At 38.5% G+C, this 23,534-nt stretch overlaps 1 protein-coding gene across 2 annotated transcripts; it reads right to left on the reverse strand.

Annotated features, from left to right (window-relative positions):
• Positions 1 to 11,772: 11,772 nt before the first annotated feature.
• LOC146572838 (uncharacterized) lies at positions 11,773 to 17,238 on the reverse strand. Of its 2 annotated transcripts, XM_085277262.1 has the most exons (4): positions 17,095 to 17,238; positions 16,928 to 17,009; positions 16,337 to 16,669; positions 11,773 to 15,976 (listed from the first exon to the last, which is right to left on the reverse strand). In XM_085277262.1, the coding sequence occupies exons 2-4, from the start codon at positions 16,986 to 16,988 to the stop codon at positions 15,588 to 15,590; spliced, it is 783 nt and encodes a 260-aa protein (XP_085133388.1). In that variant the 5' UTR covers positions 16,989 to 17,009; positions 17,095 to 17,238; the 3' UTR covers positions 11,773 to 15,587. The 2 variants fall into 2 exon arrangements, with proteins under 2 accessions (XP_085133388.1, XP_085133387.1); XM_085277261.1 differs by having other exon boundaries at positions 16,928 to 17,217.
• Between the last annotated feature and the right edge of the window lie 6,296 nt (positions 17,239 to 23,534).

The raw sequence follows: 23,534 nt of genomic DNA on the forward strand, positions 1-23,534 counted from the left end.
AACCTAATCTGTGTCTTAGTGACATGATATCATTATGTCAGTTTTCCTGAGTGTTGAGTTTTTGTTTTTGTTGGGTTTTTAAGCTGCTTAAAACACCCTTTAAAAGTGTCGTGCATCATAAAAGCCTCACACAGGAGTAAGTAACAATTGATTATCTGCCACAAAGAACGTCATAAAGATGCCGAATAGCCATGTTTGTTCATTTTGACCTGTTAGATGTTATAAAGTTAAAACTGGGATGTTAAATGCTGCTCAGTGCAGTGTTGGTACATCAGCATTCTCTTTTAATATTGAGCTTCAGTAAACATCTCTGTTTTGGACATCTGGGTCATGTAAGTCTCCTTCCTGCTTCTATCGATTTCTATCATAATGATAATAAAATCTGACCAGCGACCAAATCAATAACTTCATTTAAGATCCCTTTTTAGCCCTCACTTTACATGTTAATGCAATGCAGGTGGTATTTTCACACTGCAGTTCTCATCAATAGTGCAATATTCACCAGAAGAAAAAAAACAGATAAATACTGTATGTAAACTTTGTTTTGGTGTAAACTAACTGAATACATTTTGGGCAGAGAGACGCTGCATGTGTCTGGGGGTTGAAGCTGTGACTAATGAACTATCACATGATGTGACTGTGATCCCAATGCATCACTCTGCTCAATGACCTATTTAGTTACATGAGAAGACTTGTATTGAAAAACAGTATTTGGTGGACATATTTTGTGTCACACCCACTCATTTCTGAAGGCTTCACTGGCCGGATGATGCAGCGCGAGGTTACCCAATTGGTTAAATTTTGACACATGAAACATGGGCACAAATAAATACTTCTGATCCATTAACAGACCTGGGTATGAGTGTTCATTTGCATTCTGTGTGTGTGTCTGCTTGTGCGTGTGGATGTTTACCATGTTTGTATATCTTTGTGGGGACTTCTCTTTGTTTACTATGCTTGTGGGGACCAATGGGCCTTTTAGGGACAAAATCCCTGTACCCATGAATTTGAAGGCATTTTTGAGACTCAAAGTGTGGGTTTAATGTCAGCGTTACAATTAGGTTATGGTTAGGTTTAGGCTAAGGGTTAGGATTAGGCATTGATTTTTGATGGTTAGGGTTAGGATAAGCATCTAGGGAACACATTATGTCAGTTAGATGTCCCCACAAAGAGATGAAAACACGATGGTGTGTGTGCCTGTGTCTGTATGTGTGCACCTGTGAACATGGGCCATTGCAAATATTTATCCATAAACAGGATATATTAATGAAATCGGACTGTTTGCTAATCCTAAAAGACTTTATAGATTCCCTCCCCCACATTCTCTCCTGCTAAAGCAGTGTCAATATAGACTTTATTCCCGTTTAGTCACATATTAATGCAAATTCTGTTCCACAAGGCTAAAATAAAAATCATTACCAATACATATGTTAATAGCTTGAAAATAACTGCACAAAATCAACTTTGTAGAGTATTTAATTTTTGTCTCATTTAATTTGTAGAGATGAAATGAAAAAGTACGAAGCTGCACAGCACAAAGTAACAGTGCCTACATGCGACTTTTAAATAAGTACTTTCCCATCTCAATTTCCAGACCCAGTATGAGTCATCTATCATCATATGGTAAGTGAAAATAGTTCTATCACAGTATCTTTGTTAAAAAAAAAACCCAATTATCTGCTGTGACAAACACCATCTTTTTAGAAGACCCTTTAAATTGGCTCTGTCATCTTAGGACTGTGACCCCCTTTCAAGAGTAACCTGCCTACAGGTTTATTAGTGCTAAATCACAACAGCAGTCACCTCAGCCTGCTATGTACTTTAAGATAAAGTTCCTTTCTCAATTTATTGTTTTTCACCATACCATTCCTTTTGTCAAAAGATCGATCTAATCTGATTGATGATACAATCTGATCATGGAAAGCAAAAGTTTAAAGCACTCAGACCAAATGACAAATGAGAATTGAAGCCCCTTGTTACAATTACTGCCATATAGGCAGGCATACCTGGGTTTTAGCGATTACTCAAATAAATGAGGATGGCAGATGGAAGAAAATTGATGCAGTGGAATATAACCTGACCATCTGGGTTTTATTCTGTGAACACACTGAACCTTCAATCAGCCACCAGTATTGTCTCTTGTGCAATGCCCTTCTGATTATGAAGAGAATGGATGGTGGAGTGTCAAATTTGCAGATTGAAGTAGGACAATGACAATAACTGCAAATTACCAGGGATAAAAAGAAAAAGGAGATATTTGGGGAGGTAATGGAATATGGTTCTTTAAAGTTCTTACCTTTTGATGAGTGTGGTTGATCAGCAGTAATGTTTAGGTGGGTGGTATGTGTTAAAGTAACATCTGCACGAATGCCAAAACCATGGTTTCCCAACAATACATTATTTTGTGCCAAGATGATAAATGTTATTTGCTTCACCTCGCAGGGGTTTTATTGTTGCGGCTGAGCCGAGAGAACACACAAAGATAGCTTTCGACATATGTTAATCAATAGCCCATTCAGGCAAGGCAAGGGAAGGTTACCCATATCTCTCAGAGTTTATGCAACAAGTAGGCTACTTGAAGCTTTAGTGATCCATGTGCAACTAAAAGCAGCTTAATTTAAGTCTGTTTCTGCCAACTATATAACAAAAAAAAATGCTGAACATTTGTTAATAATATATGCAAGAAAGAGGAATTTATTTTTTAAATATAGGCTTTATTTCTCTAATCGTTCAATTAACTGTATATTTCAAAAAACAACAAAAAGAAGCCCATTCATCTGAAAATGATCAGGTAGAAGGACTGGATGGAAAAGGAGGGAAAAACCACTAAAAGACGCAAAGTGTGAAGAACCGTTACTTAATAGCACTTAAGGAAGCAAAATTCACAGAAATGAGGGGTGGCTCAAGATGGTACTGTATTGCACAGTACTTGTATATGTCTAACAGGTGAGGGTTACAGTGGTGCGTAGTATCCCCAAAGTGCATGCAGTCAAATGAAATTCTACCTTTAGCACACACACCTAAGCAAACATGACTGGTTGCTGTCCGTGAACTGCATGAATGCACAAGCGTGTTTGAGTGTTCCTTTGAGGAACAAAAAAAAAAGGCTGTTTTAAATAAATATTGAAAAACACATGCACATGTATTTGTGGAGTCATGGCTCACTTGTTATTTTTTTCAATGCATTTTCCATACATCTTGCTGGAAAGAACATTAGCATGAACCTGCACTTTCACATATGAACTGTAGGTCATCATGTGATTTACAGGTTGTCAGAGATTTACAGTTAACAAACAGTCAGGTGAATAAACAACAATGAGACACTTGTGTAGGTTAACGTGCTGCACGGGTGAAAAGCTCAGAGCAAATCACACCGAACTGAAGTATTCGTTTATTTTTATAGGTTACATCGTCAATATGCAAATATAATCACATTTCCTGTCACGCAGGTCCTGATGTCTGTCTGCATGCAAGCTGTGTGTGTGTGTGTGTGTGTGTGTGTCACAGAGTATGTGTGTTGCAGGTCAATTTCTAAGAATAATATAATGCAAGTCAACTTCTGCGGATATGTATTTCTGTGCTGGTCTCTTGTCAGTGTCACAGGGTCAGCTTCCTGTTTTAACAGAAAACTGTCTGGTGAAATATGTATAACATAACTTTTGAAGCATTAGCAAATAAAACAATAAAAACTCCCTGACACAGGTCATATGCGGTTTTTGATCGTTAGAAACAGGAACGGGCTTCAAACATGATGTTGATTTGGGGGGTGCTGATGCTGACTTCCTTTACTTTTAGGCTTATTCTGTTAAAAAAAGGAATTCTCACAGTCCATATGCTTTTAGTCACTACACATTAAATTAAGACTTGAACAGTGACATGTATTCTACAGCTCAGGAATTGCTGTAATATTTGGAGTCTTATTATGGGTCTCAGAAGACTGGACATTCTGATTGTTAGAGGCTTTCCACAGGCAGGGTCTCTTCAGATGAATAGCTTCTGTCTTCATTCATCCAGTCTTTTTGTTGCTGCTCCGTCTCTGTTGTGAATACCTGGGGAGACAGCTCTGGCACATAGCTTGAGAGCATATATTGATGTTTTTCCATACCTTTCAACTCTTCTAATTTTCCCATGTTACCTTAACAGTTCAATACACTCCACGCTGGAGGTGAAAGGAGCTGAGGCACAGCTCAGCTTTACCACTGAGTTATTCATGCATTGGTCTTACTGAAGCAACAGTTGTTGTAGAAAGTGTGCCAGGAGTCTGCATACACAGTGAATGGTTAAAATGGACAAGCCTGCCCTCTACCAACTTCTTTGAAAAAGCCGAGAAGAATAACACAACTGTGTTCAAAATCAGTCAGCGATGGCAACAACAGAGATAGCTGAGTCATGTATCTGATATGTCATGCAATAACCATGGTGCAGCAGAGAGATGAAGTGTTCAATTACACCTCCTGTGCTGTCACCTGGGAAATTTACAGATAGTACACCCTTTTAGTGTTTGACCCACCACTGCTTCATGAGTAGCCATGACCTAAAATTGCAGTTTTGATGAGTTGAGTTGTAAAATTGTGCTCTCACTTGTAGTAACGGGAAAGGGCTAAGTGTATTTACTCAGGTAATACTTGTGTACACAGGATTTCCATTCTATGCAGCTTGGTATGTTTTCTTTCTGCCCATAATTTCAGAGCGAAATGTACTCATTACTAAAGCAACAAATGCAGCTCACTTTCATTCACCTACACCTTAATAAGATGATGAGGTTTTAATTAATGCTGAGTGACATAATTTAATTTTTCAAAGTAGCATCAATCTCCAGTTGTCTTGCTTTGCCTGTAAGTTAACTTCTCCTACTGGCTCTGCTTTACACGCTGCATTAGTACTTCTATTTGTTCTGACCAAACAAACTAAAAAAAAAAAGTCAGATTAAAGTCAAAACACAGAGAGACGTGTTATGTACTAGAACACTGAAAGATATGATTTGTTCAGTAAACATTAATCCAGCCACAGCATGCTGCCAAATCAAACATCGCACCTACGCATGCTAGCTAACCTTCGATTGGGCAGGTTTACAGCTGCTTAATGAGAGGATAGAAATGACAGTTATTATTTTAATTTGCAGCTTTATATTTTCATTCTAGTTCTACATTAGATTAGCTTTGTATATATTACAGTTAATAATAATCTGCCTACAACAGCTGATATTGTTAGGGAATTGCCTCAAAAGCTGATATTAGTTTAATCGTAACCATTAGTGCCCACTGACTAAAATTTTCTACACTACAGCTATTTCCATGTTTATTTCCCTTTGAGCGGATCTGTGTTGTTGTGATTTATGTGTAGTTACTGGGAAAAGAACGAAACACTAACATTAGCTCACTGAGAAACAAAGATATTATGGCTCTCTGGTGTAATGTGAAGAACAAGCTTTTACGGTGATACTTTTACTAATATATGAGTAGCTGTCAAACAGTTCACTGATCATTTGCAAAAGAGGGGTTTATTTAGCTTCAATCAAGGTTTAGAGTGCATCATAGTACAGAAACAGTGAAGGTTTCAAATGATTTTCTCATGACCTCGAATTGGGGGCTCGTTTTTGTTCTTGTCCTTCAAGATCTTCTTCATATACAAAAGTTAGTCATGGAGTGCCATGTGAAATGCAGATTATTAAACATTAGGTCTCCCTCTTCTAAGTCCCTGTTAGTACATGAATTAATAATTGATCAACAAATTAATTTACTGAGATGTCTCTGAAGGTTCTCAGTCATCCAGGTCATCGTAGTTTAAGGAGCTTGGAAAGAAAAGCTTCTGGACTTCTTTAGGTTTCTAGAAGATGTTTCACCTCTCATCCGAGAAGCTTCTTCAGTTCTAAGAGCAACTGGTAGAGAGTCCCAGGTTTTAAGCCCTATGGGAGTGTCCCCAAGAGCACTGTGAATGACCATCTTTGAACAGAGGCGGTGGCTTACGACACCAACTGTATGCCATCTATAATCCAGTTTTGAGATCTCTTCACAGATGCCATAATGCCGACTCATATCCTGGGTGAAACAGAACATTTAATAGTATTTCCTGAAAACCCTCTTTTGTCTGATCATAACATTTAAATTTACAATAATGGATTAAACACAGCAGATGTCTTTCTGAAAGCACTGATAAAAATGTTGAGTCAGGCATTCCTTAAATGTTAACTTAAGGGGATTTTTAAAATTTCCTACAAGACTGCTCAAAGAAGTCTAGCATTAATTAATTATATCAGTCTTAAAAATGATCAACCTGTCTCTATTAATTGGCTATGTACCCCAGGGGGTCTCTGTTTTCTTTGGAGTATTGTAGGGCCTTTGCCTTACAATTAAAAGTGCCTTGAGGCAACTGTCGTGATTTGTTGATATATAAATAAAATTAAAATTAAATTAAAATAACACTGAGATGAATCGTGGAGCCATTTTGATCAGAATATGCCCTTTAAATTATAAACATCCTGTATGAGAGTGACACTCAAAAGTGATTTCATACATTTATTACATCTATTGCAATTCATCATTATCAGGTTGTTCTTGAATCTCTCTGAAAAACTTTGAGTTTATTCAGAACTCTGCAGCAAGAGTAATAACTGCGGCATTTCAAATCCTTCTCCTCACATACAAAAGCTTGAATAATCAAGCCCCATCATATCTTCAGATCTCCCATCCTAACACAGAACTTTGCTCTTGGACATCAGGCCTATTTGTGGTTCCTCCAGTTATCAAAAGCAGAATGGAAGTCAGAGCCTTCAGCTTTCATGTCCGTCTTATATGGAACCAGCTCCCAGTCTGGATTTGAGCAACAAATACTCTCTACTTTTAATATTAGACTTTTCACTCTCTGTGCATTTATACACCAATACTGTATTTACCCATTATCAGTAAGTGATCTTCATCGCTCTCACCTATAGTTAGTTTTGTGCCGTCTCTCTCTGTTTATCTCTTCTTTCCTTTCACCCAGTTGCAATGGTTGACCTGAGCCCAGTTCTGCCTGAGATTCCTTCTTCTTTTTTCCCTTCCCATTGCTGCCAACTGCTTGTCCATAGGGGGTCTTCTGATTGTTGGGGGTTTCTCTGTATTATTTTAGGGTTTTTACCTTCCAATATAGAGCATTTTGATGTGACTGTTGTTGTGAATTGGTGCTATAAAAATAGTATTAATTTCACTATAAATATAAAAATACACTTACAATTATATCTTTAAACATATGCTGCTTTCAGATGAATATGTTGTTATTCTGATCTCATCAGAGACATTCAGAGACTGGGGTTGTGAGCTGATATTGATGTTATCTTTTATAGATTTATAAAATATGTCAAACTTGTTTGTTTTTTTTTTTTTTTTTTTTTTTTTAAATGTCTTGGGCAGTCATGTAAATGAAAGCACAGGGTTTCTGTAGCCTTCTACTAGCTTTTTGGCCAAATAATCCAAAGCCAACTCCCATTTACCGTAATGTTAGGTAACAGGCTATCAGTGCTTCGCATAAATCTCAGCAGTTTGTTGACATAATCTGGCTTTTATCTCCCCTTTCCATTCCCCTGCCTATCCCCCCTCCCGCTCTCATCTATCTTGCTTCAGTGTTTGTCGGTCAGTCCGCTTCTTATCTTGTCTCATTCGATCTTCCCCCTTGCCCCTCCCTCTGATTTTGTGTATGGTATAGAGCTGTAGCAATCGGCTTGACCAATGACCACCTGGCTGTCAAGGTGATAATGTAAACCTCCCCAAGAGAAGATTACTCTCGCTTACTGGGATAATTGGTCAGACACACACTTAAACACAGAGACACACACCGTCGAAGCCAAGGCACACTGTAAGACACCTCTCTGTTTCCATGGGAACATAACCTGAAACCTCTGTATACACTCACTAACGCATCCAAGTGAATACATAGTACACCCCCCTCTGTGTACTTTGCCCAGATGAGGTGCTCACAGGAGAAACCAACTTCCAACATTGAGAAATGATGCAACAAGACAACATGATCACTAATAAAAACAGGGACAAGGTTTTCTGGGGTAATGGAAATATCCTGTTCAACATGCCTCTTTTTTTTTTTTGCAAGAGTAACAAGAAATCTTTAAAGAAAACAAAAGATTCAGTTCAGCTGAATTTAATTTAGAACAACACACGTCATCTCAGGGCATTTATTTAGGTCGAGATGCTTCAAATTTTATGAAGAGCACCCAGTGATTTCTGCAGTACAAACATTTAGCATAACTGGGCAGTAAACCTGCTAACAAGAAAAACATTTTGGTAGAGGATAGAAATATGTATGCCTCAGCTAAAATTAAAAAATAAATGTAATAATGCATTTGATATTTGTGTTCAAATTGTTCAGCAAACTGTTAGTGGTTTAATGTGAGACCAAATTCACAAAACTCTTAGTGAAGAAAACTGTTTCTTGTGAAGTAATATATTTGTCTGCATTTACATGGCAAGCGGACCAAGACAGCTTGGACAGTCTGAGTCCTTAACCGTGAAATTAGTTTATGATCGTTGTTTGTCCAGAGGGCGACTATCTGTTTGTAAGTTGCTCCACCTTGTGGTTAAAAGTGGATATCACAATTAAAAGCAATGATCCATCCATCTTCTTCTGCCTCTATTTGTAACTTCTTCTTCTTCTTTTTGAATGAGTTTGCTTTCAGTTAGTTTCCAGAGGGGCTTGCTTGTTTTAATGCAGTTTATGCAGTTAATGTAGTGCTGCTATTATATTTAGGGCATATGCCAGATGTAGGAGTCACAGTACAGTTATTAAAATCAAAACACTGAACCTTTTGAACACAGTTTTTTTTAGTTTAGTTCTATTTATCCATAATAACCTTGAGATGAATAACGTAAAATAAAGACAGCAGTTTACTGAAGTAAGGTTTTTTTTTTACTTAAACATTTTGGCCATCTGCTTGCTCGTTAGCAAGTAGCATCTTCAAAAGGAACTCAATTTTGGAAAGTCAAAACCTCAGGATTGGAGGGACTGCTATGCCTCAAGTGTCTGGGTGGAGAGGAGTGTCGCTATGAGTGTGTGTGCCAATAAACCACAGATCAGAAACATGCGAGTGTGTGTGTGGGGGGGTGAAAAGGTGCAAAAAGCATAAGGACAGACCGTAAAATGTGCAAACGTTAAGAGAGAGCGGACACAAGGTAATAAAATAGAATAGAATTAGGATTGTAAGAGAGAAGAATAGAAGAGTGGTGCTCCGTGGATCATGTGAGGTCCCCAAGTGGCTGAACATACAATGAATAAGTACCAGATTTTCCAGAGTCACCTTTCTCTTTTTTTTTTTTGTAGACATTTTTAGTCCAGTTACGCCTGAATTGTCATGTTTGAGCAAGATTTTTGCTGCTCAATGTGGAGCTATTATGTAAAAACAAGTAGCTTTTTGTTACATTCATCTTAAGGTTAAAAAGGGAGCAATGGGCCATATATCCTCCAGCTACACTGACAGTAAGCCTTATGTAACTGAAGATGCATCTGTGATACTATATTCCAATTCTCTGTAATATTTTTTACTGCCGAAGAAGCTCATGAAATCATCATTACAAAAAGCTAAAGGCTCAACAGAGCTGTCTTTGTCTGTCTGACTATAGGAGGGCTTCCCCCTCAAAGATCAAAGTTGTGGGATTTTGGAGGGTTTTTCCAAGTAACTGCTTTGAAGCGTGTTTCTTTGGATTGCACCAATGAGCTGGTCTGCTTTGATTTATTTCTAGCATTTTCAGAAACTCGGTATATTGAGTGTCATAGTGAAAGTGTGTGAGTGCACTAATGGAGTGTATATAAAATGCATATGTTGGATGTATGCAATGCATAGACCAAGACACAAATAAACACAGAAAACACAGTAAGGTTTTACTGTGTTTGCTGAATTTTGCTATGAAAGTTGAACGTTTTATTCTCAGAGCTACTGTGTTTGCTTTATTTGTTTCACTGCAGAAGGTGTTGTTTAGTTCTCCAGCAGTGACACAGCACAAATTACAAAGTTGAATAACCTTTCTTAAATGAGGTTTATAGCATATAGCTAAATTTTCAGAAAATCTAAAGTACCGTATTTTCACGACCATAAGACTCACCGTACTAAAAGGCGCAGTCTCAGTTATGTGTGCCATTACTGTATTTAACACACACATAAGGCGCACCTGATTATAGGGCGCATACAAGTATGCGTATTTAAAAATGAAGCGGGAGCAAAACTGAGTTTGGTACTCACATTTTTATTACCGGTAATTGTCATCAATCAAACCCATCGAAGTCCTCATCCTCTGTGTCTGAATTGAACAGCTGCGCTAAATCTCCATCAAACATTCCAGGTTCACTTTCTTCACCGTCAGAGTCACTTTCCGTGCCGTGCGGCTCCTCGGAAATGATGCCGGCTTTTGCGAAAGCTCGAACAACAGTGCCAGCAGACATGTTAGCCCAAGCATCTACAATCCATTGGCAAATTGTGGCGTAACTCGCCCGGCGCTGCCTTCCACTCTTGGTGAAACTGTGGTCTCCATCGGTCATCCATCGCTCCCACGCCGCTCGCAGCCTTACTTTGAACGGGCGGTTCACACCGATGTCCAGCGGCTGGAGTTCCTTTGTCAGGCCTCCCGGAATGACAGCAAGCTCACAGTTCATTTGTTTCACTAGCTTTTTCACATTGGCTGTGAGATGGGCACGCATAGAGTCACAGATCAACAGCGATGGTGATGCGTGGAAAAAACCACCTGGTCTCCTTACATACACCTCCCTCAGCCACTCTTTCATCATTTCCTCATCCATCCAGCCCTTTTCATTTGCCTTAATGATGATTCCTGCTGGAAACTTCTCTTTAGGCAAAGTCTTTCTCTTAAAAATCACCATAGGCGGCAGTTTCTGTCCATTAGCATGGCAGCCAAGCACAACAGTAAAAGAAGACTTTTCGTGCCCCGTTGTGCGTATCGCTAGCGTGCTGGTCCCCTTCTTCTCCACAGTGTGACTCACCGGGATGTCAAAAGTGAGCGGGACCTCGTCCATGTTTGTGATGTGGCTGGGCTGGATGTTTTTGTCGGCGATGTGTTTGCTGCAGTAGGAGCGGAAGATGGCCAGCTTTTCATTACCGGTATAATCCGCTGGAAGTTGCTGCGCTACCGTAGTCCTGGTCCGGATGGAAAAATGGCACCGTTTCATAAAACGAAAGCACCAAGACGGACCTCCTCGGAAATGTTCAATTTTCATTTCTTCTGCTAGCGAAACTGCTTTTAGCCGAATGGTGACCGTCGAAACGCTTCTCCCGCTCGTTCTTTGCTCGATGATCCACCGCTCGAGTCTTTCCTCCAACTCGGGCCACCTCGCCTTATGTCCGCGGAAACTCAGCTGCGTCTTCTTGACCTGTCGGAGCTTGTTTTCCAGCTTCCTCCACTTGCGAACCATCGATTCATTAATCTTAAATTCTCTCGCGGCTGCTCGATTTCCATGTTCCTCCGCGTAGCTGATGGCCTTCAGTTTAAACTGTGCTTCATAAGCGTGTCTCTTTGCCATTTTCAGGGTTGTTAAAACAACGATGTTCCACATAATCGCACATACCTGACCTTTTATACAGGTATGTGCGATTGTCCGGTATATACGATCAACGCCCACACTTCACCCTTTAGCGTTCTCATGGTGTTCTCTACTACGTCCTCCTTACAACACACAGGGCGCACTGCACTATAGGGCGCGCCGCACTTTTTAAAGAAAATCTAAGGCTTTTATGTGCGCCTTATAGTTGCAAAAATACGGTATTGTGAAAAAAAAGGAAAACGAGAAAGCAGATTTTTTTTAGTAAGGTCATTTCCTATTGATAAAACTACAGTGGAAGTCCTTTACTGAGCTCTCCTGCTTGTAAAGACATGCATTATTCTTTTTCTTGATTAAAATCTTTATTTAAACTTCAAATGTATAACATCCGACAGAAGAGCATTACATTAAGATTCAGAATTAAACTGTTAATTTCAAATTTAATTAGCTCATTATCACTCAGTCTGCAAGAGAATTACTTTGCTGACATTTCTGTAATTTGCTTTGCTCTCTGCAAGAACACTTAATTTGCATCATTAGCATTATTTTTCAAAGTTAAATATGTGACAGATCAATTTCGGTGCAAAACACATTAAAACAACACAAACATTTTCATAAAACATATCAGGACTGATGTGCTGTGACACTGCGGGAATATACATTTGTTTATAGAGCTCCCCAATTATGGGGTGGAAAGTAAGTAAGTCCCAGTTATGGACATTAAAACCACATTATTGTAAAAACATTTTTATTGTCAAGACGATGGTTTGTGTTAGGCAGGCATTAGTTAGGCTTCCATTTGTGGTCAGGACATTGCATGTGTATAGATGTGTGTGCTGTGCATCTGTCTGTGTATACTGTGTCAGGTTTGTACTGTAACTGGATGCATCTGTCAGCTCTCAAATATGTGACCTTGGATTGGTTTACCCACTAGATCTCAGCCAGTCTGCTACATGACACTGCTTTAGTGAGAGCATTAGCTGAGAGTCACTCTGACTTGAAAAGCCTCTCAAATGTTCTGTCTGAAGAGGGTGCAGTGAGCCGTTAAAAGGCTCAGTTTTTGCCTTGGAGCGGGGTTTGTCCTCTGGCGTTTAGGACTCACTAGTCAGAGATTGAAAAGCAAACTGAAAGATGAGGAGCATGAATAATGACTTGAGGCAATATTCTTGCTCAAGTTTACTGTAAGCATTTTTATGAAACTAAGGTGACCTGTCATAAAGTGTTGTGTGGCAGGAAGATTGCAGACTCGGATGCAGGACTCATAATTCGGGAAAATGAACTAAAGAAGGCAGCTTCATTGCTGTAAACTTGCTAAAAAGTACAAGAGACAAATAATATGGGGGCAGAAGCGAGAAATACATACAGTACAAGGAACTAAGAAACACACTGAGCACACAACATGAGGGAGGTCACAACAAGTGCTACAAGAAACTGGGGTCTTAAGTACACACAGGAGGTAATTAGGAAAAAGGAAGACACTAAGGAACACAGGTGAACCAAATCAGGGAAAACAAGACATGGGAAGCAAACGTTTTCACAAAGCACACAAGATGAGGGACTGGCAATATAAAACAGGAAGTAGCAGAACACCAGAGACGGAGACTTAATAAAGAATAAACTCAAAACACCGGGTCAAAGACCCAGGAGCATTGCATGAACAGGTTTTCATGTGTGGTGTGTTACAAGCTACTTAAAGAACAGCCCCAGTCAAACGAGCTGGCTATTATCACTTTTTAGCTAATGAAAAGAAAAAAAGAGAAACTTTAATCTGTATTTTGAACATGCACGCTATTACTTGTTGCTTGACTAACAGTTCAAATATGTCCTGGAGTATGACGTGTTTCAGAAGGAAACTGGTCAAAGAGGTCATCTTTTACAGTCTACATTGTGGCCGAGAGTTTTATTTTCATGGGACTGAACAGCTACACACGTAAAGCAGTGCTCCAGAGACGGACCTCACACACACTTCAAAAGATATTTTCATCGCTCTGTTTAAAATTGTTGTGTATTTTTTTCTTTTCCATTTTCATTGTTTAAGTCTGACAGCAAGTGAAATTACCACAACATTTTCTCCTGTGCTTTCCTGTGATGTAACTATTTTGATATTTGATTTACTTTATATCAATCAGCTCTCACCTGGAATTAATGATTCTGAACTAAATTGCCTATGTTTACCAGGCTGGTGCAAAGTGTGGTAAATCAGCTCGTTGAATGAAAACATATTGCTCCCTAGGGCTGCTCAATTAATCGAATTTTAATCACGATTACGATCTGGGCTTTCAACGATCATTAAAAATGACTGAGCCGATTATTAGCCCCTCCCTAATTTATCCGCGACACCTTAAAGGCCGGTCCGTGAAAATATTGTCGGGCATAAACTGGTCCGTGGCGCAAAAAAGGTTGGAGACCGCTGATTAAGAGGACCCGAGGGAAGCTCGGAAAGCTAAGCAGAAGTTATTTGGAGAGGAGAGTGACTGCCGTTGGTTGAAAAGAGAGTTTAAAAAAACAAACTTCAGTGGTGTTGCACACTATTTTATATTATTTTTTTAAAGTCATTGTTAACCCTTTAAAGCCGGTCAGAGCAGCATGCTCCGTTTTGCGTAACTATTTTTAAATCCCTGTAGAACCTGAACCGTGTAAGCTAGCGCAATAATTTGTTTTGCATATGAAACCGGAGGAGTTGTACTTACATCTGATGCCATCAGCTTGTCCTCGGTCACGGTTTCGTTCCACATATAGCTTTGCAAAAATTGCATAAAAAGCGCTTGCAGGAACAAAAACATAATACTCCAGAAACACGCTTTGCCGTTCCTATCAGCTGTTCGTAACACTTCCCACAGTGAAATGATGCACATGCTGTTTTCTTTGCAAATTTGCATCATAGGATTGTTTTTTGTTTTTCCTGCAGTATATAAAAATTGCTGTATCTCCAAAATAAAACTATGAAGACACTCAAAATAAATTTCCTGTTGTTGTAAACTATTTTTTGCAACTTTATTGTATTTAAAGTTTTGAGGGATAAGCCTCTTAAATTTCTCCAAGTAGAAATATATGTAAACAAAACAAAAGCGATTTTCAATTTTTTTTGTAGTTTATTGCACTTTTTTGCAATTTATGTAATTACTATGGACTTAATGCATACATATTATTAAAATATGGGCTATAACAGTTGTATTGATGTATAGCAACTTGAAATGCTCCCACAAATGGCACTACAGCATGTAAAAAAAATAATATAAGCTCTGGTGGACTTGGTTCTATAGTAGGTCTTAAAGGGTTAAATAAATATCGTCAAATAATCGTGATCTCAATTTCAGTGAAAATAATCGTGATTATCATTTTTGCCATAATCGAGCAGCCCTATTGCTCCCAAGTGGTTCCTAAAGCAGCTACTTCTAGTTAGCAGCACATATCACCAGAGGGCAGCATCTGTCCAGAAACTCTAGACAGATTTATTGCTTGACTGAAAGAAAAGGGGGTTTGCTACATGACAGTTCTGTATTTCTGAAATAAATCTAACAAAGAGCCTTTTATGGTCTTCATTCATAGAGAACTTTTACACAGATGACAGTGCTGGACATGCTTGAGAAAAAAACATCCATGGAAAGGTTTATAGCTGCTGATTAAACTGAACCAGTATAGAGTTTTTAATCACTTTAGCAATTATAAGAAAGTGCATTTTCTCTGAGAGTGTTTCCATTTAAACATCTCCTTGTGTTCTTAAAAAGATCCGTGAAACCACTGTGCATTTCTCTCCTAGCCTCTATTGAAGCCAAACAACAACACATTTTATACTGTTATGATTACTGGCTGTCTTCTTATCACCTCACTGTGGTGTGTAATTTTCTCGTTCATGTCAGCCAATAGCACAAAGGAAGAAAGATAAGCCTTTGGATTACGCAAGATGACTCACTTAATCTGATTCTCGACGCCCTGGTTTTGACAAAAAAATCCATAAGTCTCAGTACCTTGTTGCTTCTAATCAGTGTTAATCATTGATTCATGCCTCCCCACATTCCCTATGTCTGGTGACACTCCGTGTGGTGGGAATTCCATTATTTAAATATAACTGGAAGTAAGATTAAAAGGCAAAAAATTGTTCTGGTACTTTCCCGGGCTGTAACTTTGTTGCCGTTGGAGTGTGTTCCTCTAGTGCTCTTCTGGGGTTTAGGATTCTGTATCAACATACTTGCGATGTATCTGTCAGACACGGTGCTCTTCAAGGAGCAGTTGTAAGGCCCGTGTGAACTGTTCCGCTCCAGGTAACTGTGGATAGTAAGCCAGCCTTGTTCGTCCACACTTTTTCCGGTGTACTGTTTCAGAGATCCATCTGAGAGGTTGCGGGAGCCGTGGAACCAGTGGACATTTCCGTCTGGGTAGACTTGCTTGAAGGTGCACACAGGTCCCGTGGTCGTTAATTTACCCTCCACGATCCCACCACACTCTGCAGGGAAAACCACGAGAAAAGTTTTAAAATGCACTCGACGCACACCGCATCATTCAATAATCTCATTTAGCGCGTGAAACTATTAAAATCCTACGCCAATTTTTGCTGTCAGATGAATCACAAGGAAACATTTGCTTAACATTTGCTTAATTATTAACATTTGTGTTTAGATGCATTTTCTTTGTATTTGGTCTGATATGTGTTCTGGTAAATTTGGAAGCAGAGGCAAAAAAGAAGACTGCAATGCAAAAGCAAAGTAAAAATGTGTTTTGTAATAAAAGTTTAAGAAGTTTAAACATATTACTCTGCAATATTATAATTTGCTTTAATAGGAAAATTTAATTGAAGAACTCTGACCTTGTAACTCCACTTTAGTAGATTCATTGAGTGCTCCTCTGTTGGAGCGTTGCTTACACGTGTATTTTTTTCCGCTCTCTGGAGGGAGCATCTTTTTGAAGATTAGCGACAGCCGTCCATCTTCATATTCACAGGTAAAGTTACTCAGAGATGCTCTGTGGAGTTCAGTAGTGATCCCTTTACTGTCCACAGAACACAAAAGTGTTTCCTCTTTGAACCACTGCATAAGTTTGATTGATATTCCATGATGAACCGAGGATGTGTTGCAGTTGAGGGAAACTTGCTCGCCACACTCTGCGGTAATCTTGGGACTAACTCTTAGTTTCACCAACTCTGCAGATAACGATACAGACAAAGAAATGTTTCATGTTTCGTTTTTTTGTGTCTTAAAGTTGGAGGAGGTAACGCCATCACACCATTATTACATCTTTATTAGAATATTCACCCTTTTACACTAACTTAGATTTAAATTTATAGTTCAGATAAGTTAATATGATCCAAAGCTGCAAAACAGTTGTCGCAGATATTTCAAACTCTACTCAGCAAATACTAATTTATAGTAATTTAGTATAGTTTAGTAATTTCACATACCTTGTGTTGTAAAAGCAAATGCAGTCAGAAGCCAGAGCGTGTGCAATGCTGTGAATCCCATTGTCAAATCTTTCACATTTCTCTGTAACATAGAGAACCATCAAACCTAATTAGCTCTCGGTAAATGCACACTAGGTGTTTTCCTGCAGACAGGATGGAAGGCTGACCTTAAAGCCGGATTCATTAACCAGATGTCTGTTAAGTCTTGTTGTTCACCAAAATGACCTCTCGAGAACTGCTGCTTCTCCTGAGCCCTTATTCAGAGCTTGTGGTCCCACAGTCCTTTTGGCTCGTCAATAAATTCTGCATATGCCGCCTCAGACTTCAGAAGATATGAAGTTAATCATTACTTTTAAGTGGAATTACCGGGAAGGCTGAAGCCGTATCCCTGTGAAAGGCGTGGTGTTGAAATCTAAACAACAGTGAGGCTGGAAAGGAAGTGTCGTATTTCTCTGTGTGAGTGTGTGTGAGTGTGTCAGTAGTAAAAAGAACAGACAAAAATGAGACAAAATGAAGACCTATTCATAAAGCAGTAAAAGCCACCACAATCAGAGAATTGTCTGACTTTCTGTGATGTGCTTCAGCAATCTTCTGTAGCTTCATTTTGCTGCATTCATCTCTGATATAGATTTTTTCCCATGGGGTCATTATCCCTGTTTAATTCTGTTCATCTAACCCCAGGGGAAATGCTTTATTGTAAGCTGTTATGGTGTGAAGAGCCACTTTCACTCTGTTAAGGACTTCATTGTGTGTCACTGTAAAGTAATGAGTCATGTTATTTAAAGCTGTTATATCATCATGGGAAAGTGACAAGTTTCTGACATCCACTCGTCACTTACCCCGGGCACAGAGATGGTAAATAAGTGATTTTGCACATCAGTGGCAAATACTGTTTTCCAGCTTTAATAACAATACATAACTTGTATTCAGCAGAAAAAGACCAAAACCACTATTCATGTGTTCTATATTTCTTGTTTTGCTGAATAAAGAAAACAGAAGGAGTAAATGAATGAAAGCCTACTGTGCGAGTAAAAAAAAAACTCAAGAGGTTTATGAAAGATTTATTATCAAAAGATTTATCATCATTTGTGCTAATAAATTCTGCCTGTTGCAAGATTTATTATCACAAATATATATTTGGTGTTTTGCACAATTTCGTGTAGTATCTCCTAAAAGGCTGCGTCAATGTCCAGAAAGTGTACATGATAATGAGATTTCATTGATATGGTTTCATTATGGACGAACTTAGATCTTGTGTGGTATAAATTTTAGTTTGGATCTCTACGCATCAATCTTAATTTTGACTCTGTGCTCACTTTTCCTACCAATTTGCTAAGAGCAAAAAAAAAAAAAAAAGGAGAAATATTGCTCACAGTTGTGTAACCCAGCTAAAAAATTGAATTAATACACAAAAATCAAGATGCCTTTTATACAATTGCTTCATTAGGTACACCTTTGCAACTACACGTCAAAACAAATATCTGATGTTTGACAGATATCTGATCTACCAATCACATCACAACAACTCAGACAACTTGCTGGTTGTTGGTCCCAGACGAATTGGTCAGCTGACCTAATGGGATTTTCCCACATAACCACCTCTGGGATTTTCAGAGAATGGTGTCCAAAAAAGAGAAAGTATCCAGTTCTCTAGATAAAACGCTTATGAACCTTATGGGGAGGCAAAAGTAACCAAAATAACCACTTGTTACATACAAGACATGAGCATCTCTTAATACCCAACAAGTTGAACCTTGAAACTAAATCATTCCTGTCAGCTCAGAACAAAAAACTGAGGCTACAACTCGACAACAGATGATTGGAAAAATGTTGCTTGGTCCGCAAGTGTTATTCGGCATGGACAGCATGAAAGTGTGGTTCAGCTTGCTAGTGGTCGAATGGTGTGAGAATATTTTTTGTCACAATTTTGGACTCAGCCTACCTGAGTACTGTTGCTGACCATGTTAATCCCTTTATGGTGACAGTGTACCTGTTTTATGATGGCTGCTCACAACAGGATAGTTTGCCAGGAATCTCCAATCATTTTGACACTCCTGGCAATGACAATGAGGTCAGTGTACTCAAACGGCCTCCACCAGATGTGGTGGAATGGAAGATTCTCATCATGCATGTAGAGAAAAAAATTGCATCAACTGTGTGAAGCTATCTTGTCAATATGTAGCAAGATGCCTGAGGAATGTTTCTAGCACCTTGTTGAATTGATGTCATAAAGAATTAAAGTAGCTCTGAAAGCAAAGCGGGACCAAGCTAGTATTAGCAAAGTGTATAAAATAAAGCAGCTGGTGAGTATATATGTTTGTCCCAGGAAAGAAGTTTTTTTGCTTCACCATTTCGGAAATCTTGTGAATCTTGAAATGTGTGTTAAATTAGTTTTTGTAAAATCCAAGATAACGATGCTTGTGTTGTAGCAAGAAAGACTTACGAGGTCACACTGACCTTTTACCAAAAGTTCAGCCTCGAGTCAGTGTGAAAGTAGATGCCACAATTTTAGAAATATCCGTAGTTAGTTATAAAAATATTGCCTTTGCACAGATGTCAGATTACCCATTAAAAATCTACAGTTCTACAGAACCCAGTGTGTTACAGTCACAGGGTAACAAAGGGTGACAAAGAGCATCACTGAGTGTGAACATTAGTGTTGAGTGAGTGGGTCTTACTGCCATTCTGTATGCACCACTTACTTTTGTTGGAATTTAAATTGATTGCACCTACTTTTTTTTATGTATATTTTTGAGAAGAAATAAAAAGGTCTAGTGACAGTTATTGCTGCAAATGCACAGTACATGCACATGTGAATGAACCCAGGCAGAGATCTGTTGCCCAAAAAGAATATACAGTCTGGCTGCAAGATGAGAAAATCTTTAATTGTTATTATACTTTATAGTTGTTTTTTTGTTGCTTTCTACTTGTGTAGCTCCTCTTTGCTCCTACTTATACTGTGCACAGCTAAGTGCTGCAGTCAGGTATAAGTGGTCCAACTTTGCAAATCTTCTTCCATGTTTGACGGAGAAAGAAAGCAAGAGCAAGGAACGGAAGGAAAACTCTTTACAGTATGCATTAGCTGTGTTGCAGGTCATGAGCAAAATGAATGCAGTTTGCATGAAGTACCTGGAACTCTTCACTGGCTGCTGTATTTGTGTTATTTTTCTTTATTGTTCTATCTATGCTTTAAATTCTAAATTCTAAATTTATGAGAAAAGGTAACATCTTTGATGGATATTTATGAGCACAATACACACCGGCTATAATCTAATAAAGTTTATGAAGCAATTGTGCAATAACAGGTGAGCCTAGTGATAGTCAGCACTGGTCGGCTTGTTTCATCACCCTCTGAATGCACATGTACGACACAATGACTTCATTAGACTTGTTTCTACAAAAGGAAAACATTTATTCTCTTAGGGATTTATCTAGATGCCCATTAACTGGTTACTGTTTAAGCCACTTTAATATAGTCCTTAGGTTGTCTGCTGCGGTAATGTTTCAAGATTCAGTTGTCACGGATGCACATTTTTGCTACTTACTCTATATCCATGACTATGTGAGCACCAAGTTGTGCATATGTAAAGGTAAAGTCTTTGTTTTGCAGGTCATAAGCAAGCATTACCTTCAAACATACTATCTAGTGGTTTAAATTCTACCAATTCAAGTTCAGCAGGTGTTCACAGCCAGAGAGCAAGGCATAATAGGAAGGCTGCAGGCTAATGGCAAGTATGAGGACAACTCAGTTTGGCAGCTGTCAGTCTTGTGATATCGCTTCTTATTCATCGCTTGAGATATCAGCTGTCTTAATCAGTTAACACTGACAAAATGAGAAACACACAAACATAAACTACCTTACCTAAATTCCCTGAAAATCCCTGAAAGCACCCAAATTGTTGTTTAACATGTTATTTATGGTTACCAAATAATTGTAAACATGTAATATTGTAAGATTTGAGCATATTAAAAATGCAGTGCTTGTTCAGTTTAGCCTATATTAATAAAGATGTCGAAATCACTTGAAAGCATCACTGAAGAGACAAAGAGCGATGAGGTACCCAGAGGAACCACAGGCTCACCTCTTCAATCATAATCTGTTTATTACTTGGTCAAGTACAAAGTGAAAGCAAGTGAAAGGAGTAACTGAGCTGCCATGACTGAACTGCATTACTATAGCTTAAATGATACTGTACTGCATGAATACCCATTGAACTGGACTGACAGCACTGGTGCTGACTCTATAGCAATACAGATTATTATAAATAATAATATTAAGCCAAAGAAAATTTTGGAGACTATTTTCTTATCATTTTAGAAATATTTCAAAACCCTGACCTTGCTGAAAGACACACGTACCATTTGACGTGTTTTTATTGACCCTGGATTACAACTTTTGACCTACAAAAGCTAGTGGGCTTTTACCCAGAACTAAGAGGTGTGATCATACCACTCTGGTTTTAGCTTCTTTACACAAGCTCCCAGTATGTTTCAGATTTTATTGATTTTGTTGAGACCCTTCCTGCCCTTGCTCACAGCTACATCTCCGACTTCTCAGTAATGCATGCTCCAGTATGTGCCTTGAGAACCTTGGACAGAGATGCTTTATCTGTTCAAGGAGCCCTGCTGAAAAATAAGAGGTTAAAACATTTAGCCCCAAGGCTCTGGAATGATTTGCCTGAGGAAATCAGATTGGCTAAGTTGGTGATCTTTTTGATTTCTTGTTTATGACGTACCCTTTTCTGTATCCTAACTTGTTTTTCTATTGTTTTTATGGCATTTAATTTGACTTATTTACTAATTTTAACAGAGTGCAAATTTGCTTTTAAGATGATTTTTTTTCTTTTCTATAATCTGTAAAAATGACAGGATCTGATATTTATGATTTCCTCCAAATATTCAACAATAAAGTGTCATTGTTACTTTGTAATATAAAGATATTAAAAATAGGAATGATGACTAATAATATAAAATAATATGGAATTACAAATACTCACCTATATCTGATGTTTGAGGCTTTGGGGCCAGTGGGAATTTGTCCCCCTAGCAACAGGTTCATATTTTAGCCTCTATGTAATCTGGCTTTAGGCTTTTTGTATGCACATCCACACACATGCAATACATGAACACAGAACGATACACTTAAAATCATTGAGTCTCACAATCCACCGAAAAAAGCAAAAGCAAAAGTGAGACTCAGACCTCCACTTCCCTGAATGCCGGCAACACTGCAGCTTAGTAATGTTGAGTTTTATCCTGTACTTAATTGCTGTCTAGACCAGATTACACATAATGCCTAGTTTTATCTGTGGTTTTGGCACGATTTACAGAAAAGCTGCAAAACCACTCAAGTTGTTTAGCATCTGGTCTCTGGCATCAAATTAGGTTTGACAGTTCCTGCTCTCAGAAAAATACAGCCTTTGAGTCCAATTCAGCATTTGTTCCAAAAGTGATTCATCAGGTAGATTTGGCTGCAGTGAGGTGAAACCAGAAATGCTAAAATAATATCTGAATATACTCCATAGAAAACTGGGAATTAGGGCATTTAGTGCATATGCCAATTTTACTCACGAAATCACACCAAATAGAATTAGTCAGAAGGTTTAAATGCTTCTTGTTTAAAGTTACTTTCAACAGGATTACATGAGATTACATGACTTTCTGATATCCCATTGCATTAGAGCCTTAAAAATGCTGGTTCAACTTGTATCAGTAATTTCTCTATATCGAATCCCTGTTAGCTGCTGAAACCTCAAAAGCTCCACTAACACACTAAGCGCTAGACCAGATTTCAACTTTGGGGTCATTTTGTATCTCTCGTGGTGCCCTTAATATTTCAAACTAAAGACAGACCACTTCCATCCCAAACAGTTTTATTGTTCATTACATTACAGTCCTCATTTCTAGATATTACGCTAGGAAATTGGAAATAGGTGCAGTGATCATTGAAAGGTGCAAAAACACATGGTAGACTTCCATTGCGTGTGTGGTTCGATGGTATTGCATGGTGGATGAAAATCTGTTTTTATTTTTCTGTTTTTATAATTTCATCAATTTAAGCCAACACCATTGGCTTAAATGAAACACCACGACAGGTTCCCCACCATGTTTTAGACAAGACCTGTTGCCACTGGTCTTGTGGTTCTTGAAGACTTGTCTTGCAAGCGTTCTATTTTATAGTTACCAAACTGTGTTACTGGTGGTGTGGTTTTGTCGATTCAACTAAAGAAACAGTATGTTGCTGTGTCAACAGGTGCTGGATAGCAGGCTTATCTGCTATACTACTTAACAATCAACTCACTGACCTCACAATGAGAGCAGTAAAAAAAAGTGTGGTGTCTGTTTGATTGTGCTACATATTCAGTTTCATATCTCCAGCTAAACAAAAACAAAACTGAAGTAATAGTCTTTGGTGCCAAAGAAAAACGATTACAGGTCACCAGAGAACTTCAATCTATACATCTAAAAACCACCAACCAGGCGAGAAATTTGAGTGTAGTGATGGATGCAGACCTAAACTTAAAACACATTAAGACAATAACAAAATCAGCTTACTATCACCTCAAGAATACATCAAGGATAAAAGATCTGATGTCTCAACAGGACC

This window comes from Mchenga conophoros, linkage group LG6 (genome assembly GCF_057382185.1).
Source record: "Mchenga conophoros isolate Kocher_MC1m ecotype Shallow Benthic linkage group LG6, M_conophoros_male_GT1.1, whole genome shotgun sequence".
Lineage (NCBI taxonomy): Eukaryota > Metazoa > Chordata > Actinopteri > Cichliformes > Cichlidae > Mchenga > Mchenga conophoros.

Bases quoted from the DNA above. Each gene is read 5' to 3' on its own strand.
- LOC146572838 (XM_085277261.1), bottom strand. From the start codon at position 17,018: ATGTTACAGAGAAATGTGAAAGATTTGACAATGGGATTCACAGCATTG. The intron at 16,670-16,927 runs GTATGTGAAATT...CGTTATCTGCAG, and splicing joins ATTTGCTTTTACAACACAAG to AGTTGGTGAAACTAAGAGTT. The intron at 15,977-16,336 runs GTCAGAGTTCTT...TTTTCCCTGCAG, and splicing joins TACTAAAGTGGAGTTACAAG to AGTGTGGTGGGATCGTGGAG.